The following is a 23,367-nucleotide window of genomic DNA, read 5'->3' on the forward strand; positions in this document are numbered from 1 at the left end:
GAACTTGGGGGAGTTTTTAAATAGATTCAGTTTTAAGTGGATGAGTTTTAATTTCTTAAGGCTGGCCAAATATTAGAGTTTTAAATTTGAATAAGAGTTTTAAGTATATATTGAAAAACAGACTATGCTCTCATTTGGAATCAGACACCCCTGCCAGTGAGACCTGATTAATATGCTATTCAGAAACAAGACTTTACACCTATTATGTTCATTTTGTAATGAGTTATATAGTAGACTTAGAACAGGAGAGCGGGAGTGACCATCTTTGACAGTTTGGGTCTAGCTCTGATTTTACAGGTGTGGTACCCACCTTTCTTCAGTGTTGTTTATGCGTGGGTAATTTTTTTTAATGTAATACTTGGAGGTATTTTTACTGTGTTTTAAGATAACAGAATTCTTTGCTGTTTATGCTTCACTTTCCTTTAGCCCACTAACTATTTTGTAAAAAGTCAGCATCAGTTTGGAATATCTTGGCACAGGGGTAAGAAAGAGCTGAAAGAGGAATGTCAACTTCTAGTAATTCGTCTAGACGATTAGGGCTTTCTTCCAGAATGAGGTTCCCACTAGCTAAACCATCTTTGTCAACACGGAAGTCTATTTTAGTTTTTAAAAGCAAGGATCAAAACAAACTTGCTATACCCAGCCTTGCATGCCCTGCTTGCCCTCTCAGTGTAGTGGTGAACATGTTAATGTGTTTTTCCTTTTGTCCATTCTGTGATCTTCAAAACTGGGGAAAAACATCTTCAACCTTACATCTCCACACGTTTAGTTGGACCTGCTTATGCTTTGCACTTTCGAGTTAAATATTATTCTTCAGAACCGAACAACCTTCGTGAAGAGTTTACAAGGTAGGACAAAAAACAGAACAAGATCCTACCCCTCTCCCCAGCTTCATAGCGGTTGCTTTACTTATTATGGGTCTTCTAAATTGTGGGTTTGCCTCCCCTGCCACCCACTGTCTTTATATTCTACGCAAGAATTATTAGCACTTTGCCTGGGGTTATCGCTGTAGTCTGTTGAAAATACAACACGCTTTGCTTTATTTCACCTTTTTCTTACTGAATCAAAATTAAAAGATTTTCTTGTTACATTTCTACCTTGTTGGACCTTGGGTAAGTTGGTAAGTTTGTTGGACCTAGGGCACTTTATTTTTGTCTCATATATAAAATGGAAAGGCAGGTATTGGAAAAACATTTTTAATATAAAATTGCCATTGTATTTTTTTAAGGGAACTGCCAAATATATTCCCTTGATTGTTACCATATCAAAGTTGTTAGAATTTCTTCATGTTACCTTTCAGCCCCACTTAGTTTCTTTTTTTCTTTTGGTATCATTAATCTACAATTACATGAGGAACATTAGGTTTACTAGACTCCCCCCATCACCAAGTCCCCCCCACATACCCCATTACAGTCACTGTCCATCAGTGTAGTAAGATGCTGTAGAATCACTACTTGTCTTCTCTGTGTTGTACAACCCTCCCTGCACCCCCCCTACATTATGTCTGCTAACAGTAATGCCCCCCTTTTCTTCCACTTAATTTCTTTTATGATGTGTTTGCCTATGTCTCTTAGACTTCAGAAACAGTGTTGAAGCAAAAGAGACTTAAAAAAAAACAGCCTTCTGTTGCTTTTGATGTCCCAGAACCTCCTTGTTGTTGCCTGTGTGGTGGACAGTAGTGGTGACATTTAAGCCAATGGGTGGTCCATGGTGGCCACTAGCTTGGAGATGACCACCTATGTAAATTTTAGAGACTGACTGCTGATCACCATTCTCTCCACTAGAGAGGCTACTGGGCTTCTGTAGTTAGGTTTTCCTACAGGAATTGGAAGTTCTTGCCATGTCAGCACTGTGTCCTCCTTGATATGAGTACTCAGTTCAGTGGTGGTTAAGCATCTTTCAGAAACAAGAATGTTGTGAAATGTACTAGAACCTTCAGCTCCTCCCCCACCTTTGATTTCCGGATCACCCACATTTTCCTATATCCATTCCACAGAGCATAACGGTCTGTATTGTTTTTAAAATTAAAACAAATTAAAGTATTCTCGTGTTCCTCTTCAGAGGCCTTTATGAAACATGTTGCTTCTAGCTGTCATCCAAGCCAGTGACTCTTAGCCAGGGCTGTATGAATCAGAAACACGTGGGAAGCTTTTGAACAAATCAGATTCCTGGGGATCACTCTTGCATGTAAGATTCTGATTCCATGGGTACAGAGTGGAGTGTGGGCAGCTTTGGTTTCTACAAAGCATTATAAGTGGTTCTGATGCCCACATCCTCCTGGTAAAAAAACAAAACAAAACAAAAAACACTTAAGCCAAGACACTTAATTAATTTTTTTACTTTAATGAACTCCATGTGTGTTATTTGTTGCCTTTCTCCCCTTTTTTCATTATCTCTGTAACCAGCTGCAATGCAGTTCCAAGATTTTTTGCTTCCTGTGTATGAGCGTGTGTGCATGTGTTTTGTTTTTTAAAAGACAGAGTCTGCGTTAAAACTGCATCAGAAAAAAAAGCCTCAAGCAGTTGCTAACCCTACAGTGAACTGTAAACTTTTTTATGCAATCAGCTGCACCCTTTCTGGAATCCGCTGGTGGAGGTGGCTGAGGGCCAAATGCAGTGGCTCCACCCTGCCCGTTTGATTGGACACGTTGCATGCCTGTGTGTGAGCAATGTGTGCAGCGTTTGGCTCTCTCCTCCAGCACCGAGGGCTCTGTGGAGGCCATTGCCAGACTGTGCAGTTTCATATTCCATCTTCCAAGTATCTTGCTAATTCCGTACATGCACTCACCATCCTGGCTGGGTTCTGGGATGCCTCCCTGGAGACTCAGGAGGAGATGCTTCCACCAAATTTCTCATTTGAGTTGGACGCCCTTTTTACAATGCAGAGTTTCAGGCTGCATGCGGGAGGGACTTGCGCTGGGAAGTCGGGGATGGGAAACGACTGGGAAAGAGTTACCCTCTGTTGACTTTTGTATATATTTGTCAGGTACCTGTTTGTTTTACAACTCAGGCATGACATTCTTTCAGGAAAGTAAGTATGTTTTTGTTCTAACTCTTAAGTCAGGATAGATCGTAGTATATTTCTTAATAATTCACTGTTGTTTCTTTTTTAACTCTTTTACCCTTGTTCCCTTTTCAAAATTCAAAAAAGTACACCAGGCATTGTAAAGTGAGTCTAATACTTGTATCACTGTCATCATCATCTTATTTTAAATGATTATTCTATGGCTTGAAGCATTTCCAAAAGCATTTAATATCTTAAGTGATGTGTATTTGGGAATAATTATCTCCCTAATCACATCACTGCCCCATTCATAATGGCTTTTGTCGTATTTGCAAGCAAGATACATGATTAGTATGTATACACTTACAAGTATGTGGATAGTCAAAAGGTATCATTCATTACCATCTGCACTTAAGTAGCGTTAAGAGGTTATGTTCTGATTCCGACAGCGTTTTAGACATTTCATCTCATTTCTTTTTCCCCTCTTAAAAATGTTTTTTTATAATATGAGGCCTCTGCTACACAATGGTTGTTGAGCACGAGAAGCATTGGCACTGAAGTGGTTACTTTGCATGCAGCATTAATGTATTTTAAAGATATGAGATTTCAAAAGTCATGGCTTTTACAGTTGTGTCATTTTTCAGCAGATTGAATATTTTCTATTACATGAAAAAACTAAGACTCCACTGAGTCAAAAAAGCAATACCCGATGACAAGAAAACATTTGGATTTTGAACGTAATCTGAAGGAAATTTAATAAGTGATTTCCTAATTTACAAACTCTCAACAGAATATGTGCTATGAAAATCTTTGTGGAATGTACACTATAGAAGAGTAGATTGTACAGTGTATACATTTGCCTTCTTCAACCATGCAATACAGATGTTTGATTGATGTATTATGAATGTGTGTGTGTGTGTGTGTGCGTTTCTCTCGTCATACTGTGCTCCTCATACTAAAGGCCTCTTAATTCTAGTAATTATCTTCAGTTTGGAAAAATATTAATGGCGACATCTTGCATTTGCACAGTACTTTGTAGTTTACATGCACTTCAGCCTGATGCGCTGCACTCTAGTGCAGAATGGGTTCCGGCGCCAGCACTGCCTCCTACTGGATGACCTTGGGCCAAACACTGGGAACATTCAGTTCCTCATCTCTAAAATGGGGATGGGGGAGCCCCAATAACACCCATCCTAGGGATTTATAGACTCCGTGCGTGGATCAAATTGGGTAATATATATGAAAAGGCATTGAAAACTATGAAGTACTGTACCAATGTATGTCATTATTATTTTTCTAACTGTATTTATAATAGTAAGTATGAGTGAGATCATTTATTTGTAGTAATACGCCTCTGTGGCTATGCCTCAGTTATACTCATTTGAGTGCTTGAGTGTATCCAACTGTCCTGGCAGTATTAGATATTGTGTCTGTCTGTTTATTTTTAACATTATGACCTCGTTTCAAGAAAGATTTAAGGCAGCTTGAAAATCTGCAAGTATTACATTAAGATAAAGTAAGTTTTAAAAATAAGGCAAAGGGAAGGCCTTTTATGCTACTTTCCCAACTTCCCAATTCCTGCCAAATTCAATAAAATGGCCTACAGAATTGATAGATCCTATACCTAATTTGGGTTATTTTATCATTTGGTAAGGGCTGACTTTGGGAAATATGAACTGTAAGTCAGCTTGTTTGCATTCTTTAATGTGCATAGCAAAAACTAGAAACCACCAAGAAGAAAAATCAGTACCTAAATATCATTACCTTTTGAAAAATGACTTTAATGACATTTAGTGTGGTTATGAGTATTAAAATTCATATATAGAATGAATTTTTTTTTTCTTTCAAGATTGAAATGCCCATATGAAACGGCTGTGGAATTAGCTGCTCTCTGTCTGCAAGGTACATTGATCTTTAGTGGTAATTACCTTTTAATGTTATTGCTTTCATGTCAACAAATGAGTGTCTGCTCTATGCCAGGCACAGTGCTCTGCTGCGGGGGTATAAATGAGTACGGTATGGTCTCTGTCTCCAACAAGTCCGTGGTCCCAGGAGGACTATATGTACATACAGCATGCAGTGTATTCCCTTCAGGAATAGAGGCCTGCAGGAGGCAGGCCCATGGGGAATATGCAGATGAAGGTGAACAAGGGAACTACAATACAGAGTGGAGAAGTGCAGAAGTGCAGAGAGGCCCCAGCAGATTAGTGTCGGGGGGTGCAGTTCAAGCAGCTAGGGAAGTGGACCCCATTTAAAGAACATGACCTTCAGGCTGTCAGCAATGGTGCCTTTGAAGGCCCTTAAGAGAGAGGCAGGCCTGGGCAGATGTACATTTTATGGCATTAGTTTTTTCTAACTGATGTATAGTTGGTATACTTTGATGTGTGCATTTTAGAAAGGCCACACTGGCTGTGATAGGAGAAGGGATGGAGCCAGACCAAGACTGGGGCTGGGGGCTCAGGGAGGAGGTGTTGCAGTAATAAAAGGAAACTGGGGCAGTGGGTTACACACACACGCACACCCCACCACCACCACCACCGCCGCCCCCAGCATTGGCAGTTCAAGGACAAGGACCTGGTCATTACTCCAGTGGAGGAGACCGTCTGTATATGATCTCTTGGCTGTGAAGGGCCAGTGGGGCTTCCAGTAGCTTCTCGAGTGTGCATATCTGGCCATCAGGGAGGTCAGGCCAGAAGCACCGAGAAGGGAACCATCTGCTTGTGGGTGGGTGGGAGTTCGATGCATGGCTAGCCACACTGACAGTTCCATATAATACACTGATGGATTTTAGTTTAAAATGTGCAAGGAACACTTGCTAAAGTCTCCAGGACTAATGAAGAGGGTACTAAGGTGTAACTGCACATAGGAATTTTATCAGTACACCAGCGAGACATATGTTGTGGACTCCTTTACCAGTGTGTTCATTGACTTATGTGGGATAATGAATTATGATGTATTCATTCATAATTACTAATTATTTTTGAACACCGTAATAAGATGTAGCCTCCCACTCTTGTACTTACTAACCTTTAAATGTTGATCTAAGTCTTTTCAAATTATAAAATCAGTACACACTTACAGATATCAGGACAGCATTGCAATCAGACAAATAGAAGGCGAATAACCACCAGCCACAGACAAAGCCAGGGTTTCTATGAGTTTTGACTGGCATTTTTAAAATGTAATTCTGATCAGAGTTGTACACAGTTTTTTTGCATGATTTTCTACTTGGTGTTATTAGTATATGTATTTTATCGTAAGGATGGTATTTAATGACTGCAGGATACTCGTTACCTGACACCTGCATTCCTTAGTCACCTTTTAATTCTTAGTCTCCGGCAGTGGCTTGGCATATGTAGGTGCTCAGGAAGCGCAGAATGAATTGAATGAAGTTGGAGAGGCCCTCCAAGGACTTTGTTGAGGGGGAGCCTGCCTGTGAGGTCAGGCAGTGGTAGGAGAGGTAGTGATACTGTCATCTGTGCTTCACACCTCATCTTCCTGACCCTGCAGCCCTCCTAGTAAGTGCCCTAAGGGTTGGCAGTGGCTTGAGGCACATGGAAATCTCCATTTCGGCCAGGTATGCATTTCACAGCTTGCCACATAACAAGAGTTTGAGTCCCCAGGAGGTCACACCATCAGGCTCCATCCAGGTATAGTTAGCGGGAGGAAATCATTCTTGTCAAAACCTGGGGACATCAACCCACTGGAGAGTTTTCTTCTTAAGGCCGTTAATGCCCTGTTCAAGCTCATATGTCCCCGTGGGATGACTTGCTAAAGTCTCCAGGACTAATGAAGAGGGTACTAAGGTGTAACCTTAGTCTGAGGCACACGTATTACCACCCCATCCCCCCATTATCACACTCACGAAGTCTTGCGCTCCTAGAATCATTTGCCTTGCCCCAGAGCTGAAGCAGACAAGAACAAGATCAGCTATCCGTGAGCCTTCCTTGGATAAGTTACCCATCTGAGTTAGAGCTGCAATATCAGTGTAATTTAAGATGCAGTCGTTACGTCAGGGACAAATAAAAAGACGGAAGGCTTAGACACACAAATGGGGAATTCCTTGTTACATTGGCCTGCTGTGCCCGCTTCTCCCCCATTCCCACCAGTAAGGGCTGTAGCCTGCTTTCCAGTTCCATCAGAGCGGAGCCAGCTTGCCTCAGACTCTGAAAATCGCTAGAGCATCTCTGAGGGGTTGAATAAAATGAAGAGTGTGTTTCTTCCCCTGCTTGATCCTTGAAAGCATGTCTTGCTGAGGTAGTTCTTGAATTAATGGTGCTTCCAGAGTCGAGATGAATTGCATGAAGCAGTGCCCATTCGGGAACTAATTTGATGATAGGTTTGAAAATGCAGGCAAAAAGGAGAAGAAGGGAGGAGGGAGAAGGGGACAGTCACTTGCTGTGTGCCCATGACCTTGTTTCATCTTTGTAACAGTTTCCATTTCACGGCTAAGGCACTGAAGACCCAGAGCGGTTCTGAGGCGTGCCCAGTCCCATAGCTAGTATGTGGCAGAGTTGGGATTCAGGTCCTCCTGTGTCCGAGCTGTTTCCACCAGCCTCCACACCCTACGCAGCTGGGCCCCTGGCTGCAGTTTGCAGACTGGGTGAAGTCCCTTTTGTTGGCAGATTATTGAAAAGAGGCATCACTCAGGCCCGTTTTAGTCTAGTAGTGGTGAGGAGGGATACCGGCCCTCCTGCCTGGTTTCAGCGAAACCTTATTGGCGCCTCCTTCCTGGGCTTGATGACGTCAGTGGTCTTGTCCAGACACACCACTGAGCACAGGGCTCTGTTACCGCACTTAGGCCCAGGTGGTTCATATCAAGGTGATCTCTTCCCAGCTTGTCCCTCTGGCCTTGACGGGTCCCTAGTATCAGGGTTCCTGTTGGTCAGAGGTCAGTGGTGGCCTCCCACCTGTGGAGCCCAACCTTTACCCATTCTGGGCCAATATTTGCAGAGCAGAATATTCACTTGTGACATTGCCGAGGGAGCCAAGCAGCTGCACACGCTGACCAGGCCACCCTGTGTCTTAGGGCGACAGTCCACTTCATTGTAGCAAATACGGGGTTGCAGCCAGGTGAGGAAACACCAGGTCCCCACCCTGTGTCAGATACAGTCCTCCCACTGCCCTCTGAGTTTGGTATTCCTACTTCCTCTGTATGGACAGGGACGTTTCATTCACCTTTGTAAGCCAGCTGGCATCCCGCTCCTGAAAAGTGGGCTCCAGGACTGGAAAGGGCTGCTGGGTACATAGTGAGCTGCCATCACTGGGGGGGTTCAGGCATGTCCTGGCTGGTCAGTGGATGGGATTTACTCTCTTAAGCAGTGGTCCTCAGCCACAATAGCATTACCTGAGGACTTACTAGAAATGCACATTTCTTAGGCCTTAGGCGGATAGAATCAGAAGCTCTGGAGGTGGGGTTGCAACCATGTGCATTTGAATGAGCCCTCCAGGCGATCATGTGGTTTTAAAACCACAATTGTATATCTGTGCTTTCCAAAGCAATGCCTGCACCTGTCACCTGGGCATCTTGAGAAAAGGCAGTGGGCCTGGGGTGGGGCCTGAGGTTCTGCATCTGGGCAGGCACCCAGGCCTTGCGGACGGATGCTGTTGATCTGTGAGCCACCCTTTGTGTAGCAGGGTATCAGATGGGTCTCTGGAAGATTTCTTTTCATTTGGGGCTCTGCTTCTGGACCTGCAGGGTTGGGGAGGGAGAGTGGATTTTCTCATTCACGTCCAGGAGACCTGGGGCCCCCTGTATCCTCATGGTGCTTGCAAGAGCAAGCCCAGGGCAGCGTGCTTGAGGCTTGTCGCTGGGACGATCACGTGGCTGCTGCTCCCTGCACAGCCGCCCTCCCTCCTGATTCTGCCAGAGTTGCCGCAGTTGCTCCCGCAGCCCACTCCCCCTCCTCCTTTGCTCCCTCACTCCTTCCCTCTCCCTTTGACAGATGTTCCCCCTGCTTCTGCCAGTGCCGGATCCTTGATTGGTCCTCCCCAGCACTGCAGACTCAGGAGTGCTGCTCGGATCCACCCTTAACGAGAGCCTTGTTAAGTGGCTGTTTCTGGGCAGGTCCTCATTCCCTGCCATTGCCTTTTATTGTGAATTTGGGCTCTACCACTTCATGGGGGAAATATAGTCAGGGCCTCCCTGAGTAGGAGAGATAATTGGGAGAAAGACAGGAATAACTAAGATAGATGATGGTGTATTGCCCGGTGGGGAGGGCATTCGAATGATCCCTGGGGATCTGAATGTCTATGTGGGTACCAAGCGGGAGTTAGATCCCCCCGAAAGGAGAGAGCTATACCCGAGGGGGCACCTGTGCTTTGTGGTCATGCAAAATGCTTTTGCACCTGGTTGCAGCCGTAACCGAGAGCATTCAGTGTCTCCTCTTTTCCTCCCTTCCATGAAACTCACAGCGGAGCTTGGGGAGTGCGAGCTTCCAGAACACACACCAGAGCTTGTGTCTGAGTTTCGGTTCATTCCAAATCAGACAGAAGCGATGGAGTTTGATATCTTCCAGAGATGGAAAGAGTGCAGGTACCTGGTTGCTACCATCTAGCGTTGGTGTATTTATTTTGTACTATGTACATGTTGTCAGACTCTTCTATCTGCTAATAGAATTTCTCTCTTGATGACTATAAAATTCCAACTCTCCATTTCCCTCCTGTGCTTCAGTCCTGTTTTTCCAAAGGCCTATGCAAAAATCTCTCTTTCCCAAGGTAGACAGTAAGAGCCAAGCCATATTCTTGGTTTTCTCTGAATTACAGACCTGGTCCTGATCTGCTCATTGCTGACAGATCTCAGCCCACGGCCTGAATTCTAGAATAAACCCGTTAGAAACATGCCCTGTGGTCCCTTCCAGGAACACTCACATTCGAGACCATGTGTTTATACAGACATATTTCAGGACATGTCCCCACAGCTAAATTCAGTCCTGTCATTTATGTCTTAACTTTTTCCACCTCTTTCCTGGCCCACCTTCCCCAAACTTTGCTAATTCCAAGTCACTCTTGGACTCAGAAATTTGTCATGGTTTCCTGTTGTCCCTGCAGTCCTTCTGAAGGACACAGGACATTTTTGAAAATTGAAAGTAACGTTAGCACATTCTTGTATCACATCAAAACAATGCAGAAATGTGTAGATGTTGCTACACACCCTTCCTCCTCCCTGCAGGCGGCCGTTGTTAGTGGTCAGCAGTGAAGCCTTCCGGCCTTTTTCCTTTCTGTGTACATACCCGTATCTACACACACGGACGGTGTCCGTAAGTGTTCCTGTTATCAGCACTGCTCTGTCATCCTCCTGCTCCATTAACAATCTTTGTTGGAGGTCTGTTTGTGTCACTATAAATCGATGTCCCTCATTCTTTAAATTGCTGTGGTAGATCCCTTAGTATGGCTGTGCCCTTCAGAATTCTGTGGGTGTACACGTTGCAGTTTACATGTATTTCCATTGGTTTTTCTAAGGGGAAAGAGCCCTGCCCAGGCGGAACTCTCCTATCTGAATAAAGCGAAGTGGCTGGAAATGTATGGGGTAGACATGCACATTGTCAGGGTAAGAACTGTGTGCGTTTTAAGTAATTGGGTTTCTTGGGTTTAACTGTGACTGGACAATGTGTAAACAATGTATAAATGTAGTAATGTGGTGAGGAAACTGTTTTGCATTCTCTTCTGTGACGACCTGTTACAACCCTCTACCGATTGTCACTTCGTTTATTTGTAGGGAAGAGATGGCTGTGAATATTCTCTTGGACTGACCCCGACAGGCATATTAATCTTTGAAGGAGCTAACAAAATAGGCTTATTCTTTTGGTAATTTAGTTTTGTCTAATATTAAAAATGTCTTTTCCTATTCTGTGGTGGAGTTTTATGTGATGGATGATTATAAATGATATTCGCAACACCCAGATTCACTTTAAAAACACACTATACGCTTGTATTTGTGGGTGTGTGGCAATGGTGATAACACTTCTGGATAATCACAGATAAATGAATGTATGATTTCCTTAGCAAATCTAAGCTTAAAAAGTAGAAAGGAAGCTCTGTATGTGTAGATAGTTTTCCTGCAGATTGTACTTTTAAAATGTTTTCTCTCTGACCAGGCCTAAAATTACCAAAATGGATTTTAAAAAGAGCAAATTGACACTGGTGGTGGTAGAGGACGATGATCAGGTAAGCCTTGCTCTCTCGTTTTTCCTCCTTGCTGTAGATACTCCTTCATCAATAACCAGTAATTAATAGTCCTTCATCAGACACCCATTTAGTCGTGAACTTTTGTATTTTACCTTTAAGGGTCGGGAGCAAGAGCACACGTTTGTATTCCGGTTGGACAGCGCCAGGACGTGCAAGCACCTTTGGAAATGTGCTGTAGAGCATCATGCATTCTTCAGGCTGCGGACGCCAGGGAACAGCAAATCTAACCGATCAGACTTTATCAGGCTGGGGTCTCGCTTCAGATTCAGGTAGGCAGGCACCTTTTTCACAGTGAGGATCACGTGTTGCAGAGGAGTGCCACAGTGGTGTTTTTGTGAATGGAGCAATGGATCTGCATCCAGAGGCTTGAGTTGGATGTCCTGTCTTTGCTTCTTAAGATCTTACCCTTAGTCAAGTCACTGAAGCCTTTCTGGCCTCCATATCCTCACTGATAGAATGGGGCTAATAATAAAATTGGTAACAGCTGACTTCTAGCTGGAACTATGCTGTCTAATGCAATAGACAGTTGCCACTGGTGTCTGTTTAGATTAATTGAATGAATTTTGAATGTAGTTCCCCATTCTCACCAACCGTGCTTCAAATGCTTCATGCACATGAGGCAGGTGGCTCACATGTCGGGCAGGGCAGACCCAGAATGCAAGCTTCACTGTAGAAAGAGCTGTTGACAATGTTGCACCAGAGCATTGTGTACCAGCTCATGGTCCTTGAAACAGACTTAATGAGATAGGTCTTCTGATTATCCCCTTTTTCCAGAGAAGGAAACTGCATAATCTGCCCAAAGGCACAGCCAGTGAGTGGGAAAGCCAAGATTCAATCCCAGGCAGTCTGGGTCTTATATTTTAACCACTACTCTATTGCCTTTCACATGCCAGTGTCCAGAGATTTGGTGATGATTAAGAATGAGAACAGATGTCAGTGTGTGTGCATGAGTGATCCAGGGTAGGCTCAGTAAATATTTGAATTTGAAAAGACTCTGAGGAGAGAATTTATTCTGATATATTTTTACTTCTGATTCTAAGACCATGTATCTCAAAGTACGTGAAAAATGAGGACTTACGACCTCATCTAAGACTTTTGTAATCAGAATCTATGGGTGCACACATGTCCATGAATAAGTAAAACCTGGGAGTGTGCATTTTAAATTTGCTTCCAGGGTTGAGTTCTGAGGCACATTTACAGATCTGAGAATCGCTGTTAACAAGATCTAAAACCTCACATGGTGTTGTAACCTCTGCCCTCATGTGGCTTGTCCTTGAGCTCTGTTTAAAATCCTCTAAGATCGGTTTATTTCAGATTCATCTACTGTGCAAGGAAATGGCTGTTGGGATGGTTGCAAAGGCAGGCTTTTCCATCCTGGGAGAAAACTCCCTCTGGATTTTGCCCAGAGCAGGCTCCCTTCTGCTCTTTGAGTAGAAATACGAGAAGGAAAGAGAGTTTGGAGAGGAGGTTGTCCCTTGGAGGCACTTAGTGTAGGTGGCAAATGGCTCCTTCCATGTGATAAGTTATGAACCAGTGGTAGAGCAGACAAAACAGCATACCTGCCTCCTGGAAGCTGCAGCTGGGGGCACGTTGGTGGAAACCCGCAAAGCCTTGTGGAAAGAAGGAATGTTTCCCTTGGCATAGCAAGGAAAGCCAAGGTTTGGATAAGTGGGCATTGACAGCTGCCTTTTAAAAGAGTTAAACGTCTATGTAATGTGTTTTATGAAAGCTTATTTTATGTGTGGTCATTATTCTCTTAATCAAATGTTCCACGTACTCAGAGCAGCTTGGTTTGTTCAGCCAAGTGGTAGGTACCTGAATTGCGGGCTTTGTCCTTGAGTAGAAATAGCTGCCCCTGTAATACAGCCTGAAATGGGCAAAGATGATTTTATTTTAAAAGGGAAGGCTACATTTAGTGTATGTCTTTACCAAACAAGTTCAAGATTAGGTTGAAATTTACCTTGGAGCTCTTGAAAAGTTCCCTTCCAAGGATGTATAATATATAATGACAGTATAGTATGGTACTATCAAGTCTGGTATGGTAGCATGCAATAAAATATTTACTTTCCAGTGGGCGGACAGAATATCAGGCTACACACGGCGTCAGGCTACGAAGAACCAGCACCTTTGAGAGGAAGCCTAGTAAACGCTATCCATCCCGGAGACATTCAACGTTCAAAGGTGGTGTGGTTTTCATTCTGCCTTGGAATTTTACACTGTGGTTTGGTTGGTTAAGCCCCAAGGAGCTTGGTAAAGCAATTTTTAAAGGAACTTTCTGCTGTTCTACTCTGTCATTCCAAGCTTTTGACAAAACCCCAGAGGGACTCCCTTGCTGGGAATCAGGCTTTCCTTACCCTCTGGCTGCCTGTAGTCTGTCGTTGGATGTGTTCATTTTCTTCTCCTCTGTTCCGTATTTACTTTCTTGTGCCTCTTCGCTTCTGGTGGACCTGGGAATGTCATAGGTCAACAGGTTTCTTGTCTGTGTCACAGTGGATGATGGTTGCGTTTTGGAAGGAAAGACAGTCCCTTCTCCATCTTGCAGTTTCAAGGAGGATTCTGACCACATAAGAGCAGATCCACAACTTTTAAATACTGGACTCAGGGCTCACAGTGGGTCCAAACACACCCTGCCTTGAATTTAGTTGGCCAGGCCCTAGGATGCCTGTGCACCCCCCTCCCCTTTCCAGAGCTCCCTCAGTCTCGTTTCTCATTCAGTACTGTGGCCTCACACCTGTCTGAGGCCTGGTACCCAGTACAGGCTCAGTAGTGAGTGAGCAAGGTGTGCTCATTCTGGCTAAACCCAGCCTCCAGATCCTATCTCCTGGCTGTCTCCTGGTTGCTCCTCCGTCCGGGACACCTACCTGAGATCTAAATTATTGTCTCTTTCATAGCAGGGCCACTGCACTCTCGGCCCCCCTGCTTCCTCCTATACATCCGTGCCTTGCAGTGGCCATTCCATACATTTTTCTGGTATAACTTGGGACTTAGTGGGTCTCACGGGGCCTGGCATCTGTACATCCCCTTACATAGAGCCTTTAACCCATGTTCCCCACTGTTTCCTTCCTTTTGATCCAGCGGTGCAGTAGTGTGGCAGCCAGAAACTAAAGTCATTCTTGGCTGCTTTAGTGGAGAAAAAATGCCCAGACCCCTCACCTTTAAGAAAGACCATAGGAGGAGAGGATGGGAAGCGTGCCCAGAGGAGGTTAATGGGATGATGGAGAGTGACACGTGATGGGGTGGGTGAGCCCTCTCTCCGTCCCAAGGGCCATGTGGCCTCTCTGATAGGCATCATGCTTGTTGCATGTAATCCATTAGGTCACAGGTGTCCAGAAACACCCCAGATCAGGAGGGCCTTTCTGATGGGGCCGTCCACGGGTGGAGCTATCTCAGGAGGGTGCTGAGCTGCAGGATCTGGAGGTGTGTCTGGGCACACAGGGAGAGAACCCTTGCTTGTGGTTCCCACAGAGGGGAGGGCACATCCTAGACTTGACCCCATAAGGTAGCTTTCAGGCTCCTCCAGATTTCAGGTTCTGTGATTCTGCTCCACTTTGCTTCCTGGTCTCTGGCCTCTTTTCCTCCTTTACTGACATTTTTTCCAGCCGGAGTTCTGGCATCTCTGTGAAGCTTTTCATGATTTCCATGCTCCATCCTGTTTAATATAAAACAGAGTCTAGATAAAAGTCTACCTCTGCCCATGGTCTGATACACAGACTCACACCCCTGCCCCAGCCAGAAGCGTCAGCCCTGAGCTGCCATACAACTTGAGATTACATTTCAGCCTTCATCAGCACCGTAGACTGTTTTTGATTTTATGTACATGTCTGTCTCAGTCAAGATGGTGAGCTCCTTGAGAGCAAGGGCTGTCTCATCTCTGCATTCTAGGGCCCCCCGCCCCCTGGCCTGGGGATGCGCTCAAATGCGCTTGGTGTTCACTGGGCAAATCGGAGGGCGGAGAACAGAGGAAAGGTGATTCTCTTTGTCTCTGAAAAGAGGAGTAGCTGAGGTAAAGATTCTGCCTCCTGGGTTTGGGACTGCCCAGAGAGCACCGAAGTTTCTTCTCTGGTCATTGTCATCACATGGCACAAAGCAATGAACCATTCTAAGACATCATACCTCTCTGTTTTTCCCTTAAAGCAAGCAACCCGGTGATTGCAGCCCAGTTCTGGTAAGTACCCCCAGACTCTGTGGTGCAACTCTTCATTCTAGAAATTGTATTTATTTGCCATGCCGAGTTTTTCCTTAATACAGTTAAGTCACAGAGTGAGTCATCTGGTGATTTTTTCCCCCATTTTCTGTTGCCTGGCTATACCATCTTCCTGGTTTTGAGTAAGGACACAATAAAATGCTCTGAGACTGGTTTTTTTTGGAAAACACAGCTGCTTTGTTTGAGCAGCTTTGTGCTTTGTTCATCAGAACAGTGGGTAGCCAAGGTGAAAGGAATGTGTACAGTGCACTGTGCTGATTGCATTGCAGGCAGTGATGGGAAAGAAAGGCCGTGCTCTCGAGCAAAAGCTCCCATGTGCTCAGTGACGTGCAGGGTTTATAGTCCTATGGTGTAGAAGACCTTTAAACACCTTCAGTGAGATTCCTGCAGGAAAAGGAACTTGTCACCTAGCCCAGGTGGCAGCAGACTTTTCTGTACAGGGCCCGGTAGTAAGTATTTTAGACTTTGCTGGCTCTGCAGGCTCTTTCATAGCTGTTCGGCTCTGCCACTGGAGCATGGAAGCAGCGGGAGACAGTATGAGAATGGTGAACATGGCTGTGTTCCAATAAAACTTTACTCACAAATGCAGGCAGGCCAGGATGGCCCACGGGCATGATTTGCCCATGCTTGCCCTCCTGCAGGCGTCCTTGATCTTTCCTGTTCACTGGAATCACCTGGAGAGTTTGACGTGTCCCCCTCAGCCAGGCCACACCCCAGGCTGATGGAATCAGTCTCTGGTGGTGGGACCCAGGCTCCTGTGGAGTTGAAAGCCCCCAGGTGAGTCTAGTATGCAGCCCAGGCGAGGACCATTGGCCGCCTCTGCACGTGTCTCTCTTTCTCTCCCTGAAACAGCTATTTTCTCACATGAGTTCTGATTTAGGTGGGCCGCAGTCAAGCTAACTAATCATAGACTTTAATTGTTTCGGCCCTAGCCCCTCGGTCATCCCAGACACAGGCCTCAGGCTGCTTGGGAGGTCTTTGAGGTCAGTACAGCTTGACCGTGCCAGGTCCTCTGGACAGTTGGTGGGCACGGCCTGCAGGGGAGCAGGTAGCCGCCGCCCAGGTTCACTGTGAGAGTGCTGGCCGAGGGGGCAGGAGGCCTGCCTTGCCCCAGCTTTGCTCTAACCCAGCTCTGGGGCCTTTGGCCTTCCTTTTCTGGGCCTCTTTTTTCTCACTTGAAAACGAGGAGGTGGGGCTGGGTAAGTGTTCTTCTAAACTTTTTTAGCCTCTGACTTTCATTCCCCCACCAAAGTCTGTCAAAGAAGCCAAACATATAGAACAGACAAAAGTGGACCTGCCCTGGGTGAAGCCAAGCTGGGATGGAGGGGCTGGTGCCCCAAGGCACCCTCAAGGACCCCAAGGTTCTAGAGAATGTCACTAGCCCCCATGTCACACAGCTGGAAACCCAGCCGTACATCTGTTTCCAAACTACCTGCAGTGCCATTCACCTGGGGGTCAGGTGTCTGACTCTGAGCATCTAATGAAGGGGCTCAAAGGCCCTGTTGAACGGCCCCCATCCCCACCAGAGGGTGCAAGGAGGTTGCAGGTAGTCTCAGGCCTGCAGGCTTGCCCTATTTCTAGGCTCCTTGCAGCAGGTAAAATGTTTGCACCTTTCTCCACCTGTCAGTGTGTGTCACTTTTAATTCTCAGGGGCTTGTAAGTTACATTTCTTGCCTGTGCTCTCTAAGGAAGTGATTGTTTTGTTTATTTTTCCCTAATAAAATTACATTTTCCACTTAGCATCTAGTGGAGATTATTGGGAACTAAAACAAATGAAAAAAAAAAAAACCTCCACCAAAAAGAAAAAAGGGTAAATACACCCTTTAGGAACAAATGAGCTAATAACCACTGTTTGCAGCTGTTCAATTGCTCTTCGCAGCCTGTGGGATTCAGGGTGAGTAGGATTGCTGTTGGAGCCAGGGATGAAATTGTGCTCCGAGCTGCAGAGGTGATACCAGAAAAATAGCACCTTGCAGAGTGCTTAACCTCCGCAGTGAAATCCAGCTGGAGCTACAGCTGGCCCAGAGCCTGGCTCTGTGCACCGGCCCTCTCTGAAAACCGGAACACAGAGCCGTTTAGACCCCAGGCAAGACTCCTAACAATGACATGTTTCCCTCTCATTGTTGAAGAAGCAATAAACCTTGATTTCAAGCACACACCCCTAGCAGCTAGCCCAGTGATTACACCATGTTTGTTTGTGGTTTTTCTGGCAGAAGCCAAGCTTTTAGAGTAAACACATTGCGTTTTGCATCAACCTTGTCCGCCCTGTATTTTCTTCCAGAGTAGTTATCCTTAAAAATCCATCATAATAGGATGTGCATGAGGAGCCCAGAACCTTTTCTCAGGCCCTCAGGGAGCCAGCTTGGCTCAGTGAAAAGAATATATAGGCTTTGGGATTGAGCAGATGTCCATTCCAGTCCTGGCTCTGCCATTGTCTAGCTGGCTGACCCTGGGCAGGTTTCCTAACTACTGGTGTTAGGCAACCATTCCCTTTACCTGTAAAACAAGGTGGTAACATTTATTGACCTCATAGCTTTGTTGTGTGGATTAAATAATAACAGATGTGAAATTCCCAGTAGAGAGGCTTGTGTAGAATGAACATTCCAGTGGTGGCCAGATCATGGCAGCATTGCTGATAGCAGTGGGACCCATGGTGGTAGATGCTCAGAAGTGGCTCATAGCTCTCCCTGCAGTTGGAGAAAGCTCTGGGCAAGCTGCCTGGTGTCATGGGGCCATTTAGCAATGCCAGGGTAGAACTGGAATGGTAGCTAAAATTATGTCCTTTGCACAACTGTGAAAGGACCTCCTTTTTGCCACTAAAACATACCATCACAAGCAGGGTTCTGGATATATTACCCATGTGTTTGACTTGTGAGCTCTAAAGTGATGAATGAAAATTGCTATTTGGCTTCCCCCATTACATGTTCATTTAAGCAGTTAATGACCAAAAAGGAATAGTATTTGTGAAAGTTCCTAACAGAGTAGGTAGTGCTTAGGATTGGTTTATGATTGTTAAATACGTCAGTAATAATGCTGCTTCATAACCTATTACAATTTTTCTTTTCTTTAGCTCAAAACCAAATCCTGAAGTCCATAATTACCAGGTGAGATGTTGCTTTAAAAGGTTTTGACGTAATACTTCTTAAAGTTTCTAGATTTTCCACATTGAGTAGTCAGTCATAATGCTAATGATCAGATTTTAAAGAAATAGTAACAATACATGTTTTCTAAAGAAAACAGTAAGAGGACAGCCTTCCACGCTGCCCCCTGGTTTCCCTGGGTCATCTGAGCTGCTTGCTTTTCTTAACCTTGTCAACTAGCAAGCAGCAGGGACGTATGTTTAAGTTTCTGGGTGGTCAAACACAACCTCTCAGGAGCACTCCAGTGAGGCAGTTTTTTGTCAGAATGTGTTCCAGACCCCAGAAATATGAGTCCCTTGAGATGTGCCTCCAGGAAAGGATGTCTTGTCACACGTTTGGGAAATGTTGCATCCTCCATTCCCCTTCTTGGATCTTACAGCACCTTCTGGGGTGTCAGAAGTACTGAGAAGTCCTGCGGGAAAGACAGATGCTTATTTGTTTTTTAAATTTATTGTTTCCCCAAATCACTTGACTACTGAGCCACTGCCTCCCCTCTACTCCCTGTGAAAAAGCTGGCCTCACAGCTCCCTCCCCTGCCTTTCTTTTTTTTGGTGATGTATCTCCATTAACATCAGTGCAGTAGCATTTCTAGAACCTTCTTTGTAAAAGCATGGTGCTGGACCTATTGCCTGCAAAAGGTGCATAGATAGGTTTCCCTGGCTGGTGCTCTGCTCTTTCCCAGGGTGACCAGCCAGGGTCTGCGCCCCTGCCTGCCCACCCACCACTACCTGTGGGCAGCTCTCGCTGGCCACGCACAGCCCCCTACCACCTGACTCTGACTTATTCCTCTACATTTATTTCTCCCTGCTCATTGCCCATTATATGTTCAGTTCTCAGAAAATCACAGAGTCGTTGCCCCATAATTTTTTCCCACTGTCCCTTTGCCTGTGTGCATCTGCCTAGAATTCTTTCGCCTCCTATCTGTACATAGATGATCCTTCAGGGCCGGCCTGAGAAGCCACTTCCTGCTGCTGCACAGGAAGACAATCCGGCAAAAAGCCCTAGTAAAGTAACCAGTGCGTGTGCCTCACTCCAGGTAGACTGAATGAGAAACTCCAGAGGTGAGGTCTGGGTACCCTCTGCAGAGCTCCCAGTGTGGTTCTGATGAGCAGCGAGGCAAGGCCTCTGGATGGATGAATTGTCCCTCACTTCCTAGGCTGCCATTTGTGCTCAGAGGCGGCGTCCATGTCTGAGGACCTCCTCACCTGGTGCCAGTTTCCTGTCCAGTATGGCTGTGAATGTCAGAGGAACGCTTCTCTCCCGATTTCTGTGCCCTGTCACCAGTCTGGTTTTGCATGTCCTAAGTAACAAAGCTGTTCCACGATGAGTTCCTTTTGGAGCTTTATTCTAACTACTTTCTTTCTTGATCCTTCATTACTGTCGATGTTAATTCCTTGGATGGGGGTGGGGCCCCAATGCACATTACCTTCATGAGGTCTCCAAATTATGTTTCAGAAGAATTTCATGATACTGTCTTCCATACAAAAATCATATTCCCAATGTACAGAACCTGGACATGACTTCTAAGTTTTAGGAAGTAACATGTGAAAAGTACTTTGAACTTGGTGACAGGAAGGCCAGGTTTTCCCAGTCTCCTTGCCACCTTTGGGTTCTTGAACCTTCTTATTCACAGCTTGGGGGTTTTTTTGTCTTGTCTTTTTTAGTTGTGAGACATTTTCAAGTGTGAGTGGCTGGAATGTTGTGGGAGAAGAGTGGGGTTATTGATGGCTGATTACTGCTTGAAGGAGAGAAAAAAAATAAAAATAAATCAAAGCCTTCCCAGCTCAGTGCCGCCCCGGCCTCCTCCGCCACCCTCACAGGTGTGCTGTCTGCGTGCTCTGCTCTGGGTGAACGTTGAGGCGATGGCTCATTGAAATCAGACCCGTGAAAACTGTTAACCTAGATGCTGTTTTTCTCTTAACGTCTTTGGCAACTGCTGGCCCTCTGCTCCTTGTCAGTCTTAAAGGTTCTGTGATGCTCTGTCAGGGTTTGGGTGTAAATGACTGGGAACAGAATGTCTGCAGAAGCGGCCTGATAAGCATCTGAATCTGAATGCTGAGAAAGGTTTTCAGGAGAGCGGTATTGAGCTCAGCGAGGACCGATTGCTGTGTTTTCAATGTAGGACACTGTTAGCATTTGGGGAGGGACAGTTCTTCATTGTTTGGGACTGTCCCTAGAGTTACAGGATGTTTAGCTTCTCTCTTCTCTGCCCAATGGTTAAAAGTAACCCTGCAGTCATTGTGACAAGCAAAAATGCACTAATGTATTTCCACTTATCGCCAGGGGGCCATAACTGCCCTGATTGAGAACCATCTGGGTTAACAATAAAAGATTGTCCTTGACAGTTTGAGAGTGTGAATAAATTACTAAAGGAGACCATGGAAAGTTCTGGAATATCCTTCTTCCAAGTCTTTATAACTTAAGGTATCCACCCCTCTCCAGTGAATCTGCCTTGGTTGTGCTTGAAAGCAAGGAGTAGATAGAATAGAAGGTCCATTTCTATTCTGGGTTATTCTCATTTGTTGAAGACCCAGTTGGTGGGCCTTCATTTGGGATCTGACTGTGTGATCGAAGCACCTCAAACAGTTCAGTGCTGGGTAAATCATCTTAACTCTCTGGGTTGCTGCATATCCCAAGACAGAAATGTGAGGAGACTGGATCAGGGAGCCACTAAAGCCCTGGTCAGCTTTCCCATTGTGCCGCTGAGATTTTTTCTCCAGGTTCCTTTTTCCTGTAGCATGTCCTTTTAGGGGCTTCAGACTTAGCTACTGCTAAGCATCTTGGAGTGGGGAGGCCACTGGAATACAAAATAGGAGGGGAGGGTATCTCAGGTCCCTGAAAACTGAATGAACAGAATTGCTGAGATTTTTCCATAATAGAGAATGGGCTTCCGCTTATTAACCAAAACAGCAGGGGAGGAAGCAGGAGGGAAAGAAATAATTAAAAGAATAATGGTGGCAAGATTGTAGTGACTTAAATGTCAAGAGGGCCTAATTTGCCCCATAGAAAGTTTGCCTTGAGAAGCCCCAGGGCTTCTGGCAGTGTCTGGGGCCACTGCCCTCTGCAGGCCAGAGGTGGACAGGCAGCCCGCTCCTCCGCCTGGTCTTCACCCTGGTCGTTTTGTGAGTCACCATCTAGATCTGTTTTCGCATCTTAAAATGGACAAATGCCTGCCTGCCTTCTGTTTTATCAGGATAATAAGTGTCCTGGATGGTTTGTGGTTTTGTTTGTTTGGGGGAAGAGGATTTGGTATTTTGCTTTGGATCATATTTCAGAAAATTATTTTTAATGTGTAAGCAAAGGAGAAAAAGAATGGGAGTTCACCCACAATCCTGCTCCTTGGCGTCCTTGGCCAGGCCTTATCTTTTTGCAGATACAGCTGTTACGCTTGGCTGTCGACCTTTTCAGCAATGATAAAAATTGTTTCTGAAGAAATTAGTATCCCCCCCACCGCCCCAGTCTCCAGTCTCCCTCGGGAGAGATGGATAGCACCTGTTCTGGGCGCTCCAGGGCCTCTCACGGCTCGTGCTTTTGCCCTTCCACAGGTGGCTCCCCTCTCCCCCAGCCTTTGTATCAGAGAAACAGGATTGTCCTGAGAAAGGTCTGCCCCCCATCCCCCTACACAACCATGTCTCTATTCACAGCCCCTCATCCCCTCAGGTAGATGCCAGAAAAAGAAAGTAAATGAAAACCATTGAACTCAAAGGTCACAGAATAATCAAGTTTGGTATTTTTTATTTTTAGCCTCAATACCATCCCAATATCCTCCCCAGCCAGCCTCGGAGGCACCCTCACTCTCCAAATGTAAGGTAAGCCTGGAGCTCTCAGAGCTCTGCTTTCGAAAGTTCTCCTTTGCTCCGGAAAAGCTCATATTTCTACTTACTTATGAATTGAAATTATTCTGCATCACAAACAGCTGTTTCAGAGCTGCCCTGTCGTGGCAGAGATTGTGTGCAAGCTGAAGAAGCCAGTGATGAGTCTGGTTAAAGTTACGCTTTATGAAATATTTTTGGTTTATTTTGGTTTTGGGTTTTTTTTTTAGCCATTCTAACCTCAGATTTTTTTGTTTTTTTGTTTTTGTGTTAGAAATGCTACTTAAAATTTCTAAGTAATATTTTCCTGTCCTGCAAATTCATTTACTGAAAATGTGACTCAGGCTTGAGGATTTTTGTTGTGGGGTTTTTGAAAGGATTTTTTTTTTCCAGGGATGGGGTGGGGGGTGTACTCTTGTAGGAGTGCATCCTTTTTCTAAGCCCTGAGGTCAGTAAACTGTTCTGGAAAGGGCCAAGTAGTCAATCTTTCCAGCTTTGTGGTCTCTGTCACAACTCCTAAACTCTGGGGCCACTGTGTCTTGAAAGCAGCCACAGACATTACACAAGCGAGTGTGCCTGGCTATGTTTCAATAAAACTTCCTTACTAAAACAGACGTTGAGTAGGATGTAGCCGGAGGGCTCTGCTCACTCACCTCTGCCCTAACCTTCCACAATCCTTCCAAAGGAAACTGGCCCCAGGCTTGCTGCGTTTTCAGTTAGGCTCGAGCGCTGTAATGCCAGCTTTGTAAAGGCAGACGTTCCTTCCAAAATTTGAATTTTAGATCAGTCTTAATTGGTGTTTATGTGTGAAGCTCTGTTAGAAAGCACGTTGGTGAATTCAGTTGCATGAAGTTATTGGTGAGGTTGCTGGCCTTGCTGCTTGAGAAGGAGGAGAATGGAGTGATGGAAATAAATCCGTTTAGAGCAAAGCAAATGAGAGCAATTAGTTCTTGATCATTCTTAACAAGTTTCTTGGGGATCCTGGAGGACAACAGTGCAATTTTATCATAAACACTGGATA

The 23,367-nt window shown here is 45.2% G+C and overlaps 1 protein-coding gene across 8 annotated transcripts in view; it reads left to right on the top strand.

The window, feature by feature from the left end:
- EPB41L4B (erythrocyte membrane protein band 4.1 like 4B) overlaps positions 1-23,367 on the top strand; it is a 118,998-nt gene that overhangs the window by 41,586 nt on the left and 54,045 nt on the right. For 5 of the 8 annotated variants that reach the window (XM_037027402.2, XM_037027403.2, XM_017667748.3 and 2 more), the window contains exons 4-15: positions 770-848; positions 2,986-3,030; positions 4,853-4,905; positions 9,418-9,538; positions 10,465-10,552; positions 10,721-10,809; positions 11,100-11,169; positions 11,290-11,459; positions 13,262-13,371; positions 15,325-15,355; positions 18,465-18,498; positions 22,279-22,343. In XM_037027402.2, coding sequence (XP_036883297.1) covers positions 770-848; positions 2,986-3,030; positions 4,853-4,905; positions 9,418-9,538; positions 10,465-10,552; positions 10,721-10,809; positions 11,100-11,169; positions 11,290-11,459; positions 13,262-13,371; positions 15,325-15,355; positions 18,465-18,498; positions 22,279-22,343 — 955 coding nt within the window. Of the gene's footprint in view, positions 1-769; positions 849-2,985; positions 3,031-4,852; positions 4,906-9,417; positions 9,539-10,464; positions 10,553-10,720; positions 10,810-11,099; positions 11,170-11,289; positions 11,460-13,261; positions 13,372-15,324; positions 15,356-18,464; positions 18,499-19,465; positions 19,571-22,278; positions 22,344-23,367 lie in introns of all 8 variants that reach the window. The other 3 variants (XM_073226464.1, XM_073226473.1, XM_073226468.1) reach the window with 1 other exon arrangement.

Source organism: Manis javanica, chromosome 2, assembly GCF_040802235.1.
Source record: "Manis javanica isolate MJ-LG chromosome 2, MJ_LKY, whole genome shotgun sequence".
Classification (NCBI taxonomy): domain Eukaryota; kingdom Metazoa; phylum Chordata; class Mammalia; order Pholidota; family Manidae; genus Manis; species Manis javanica.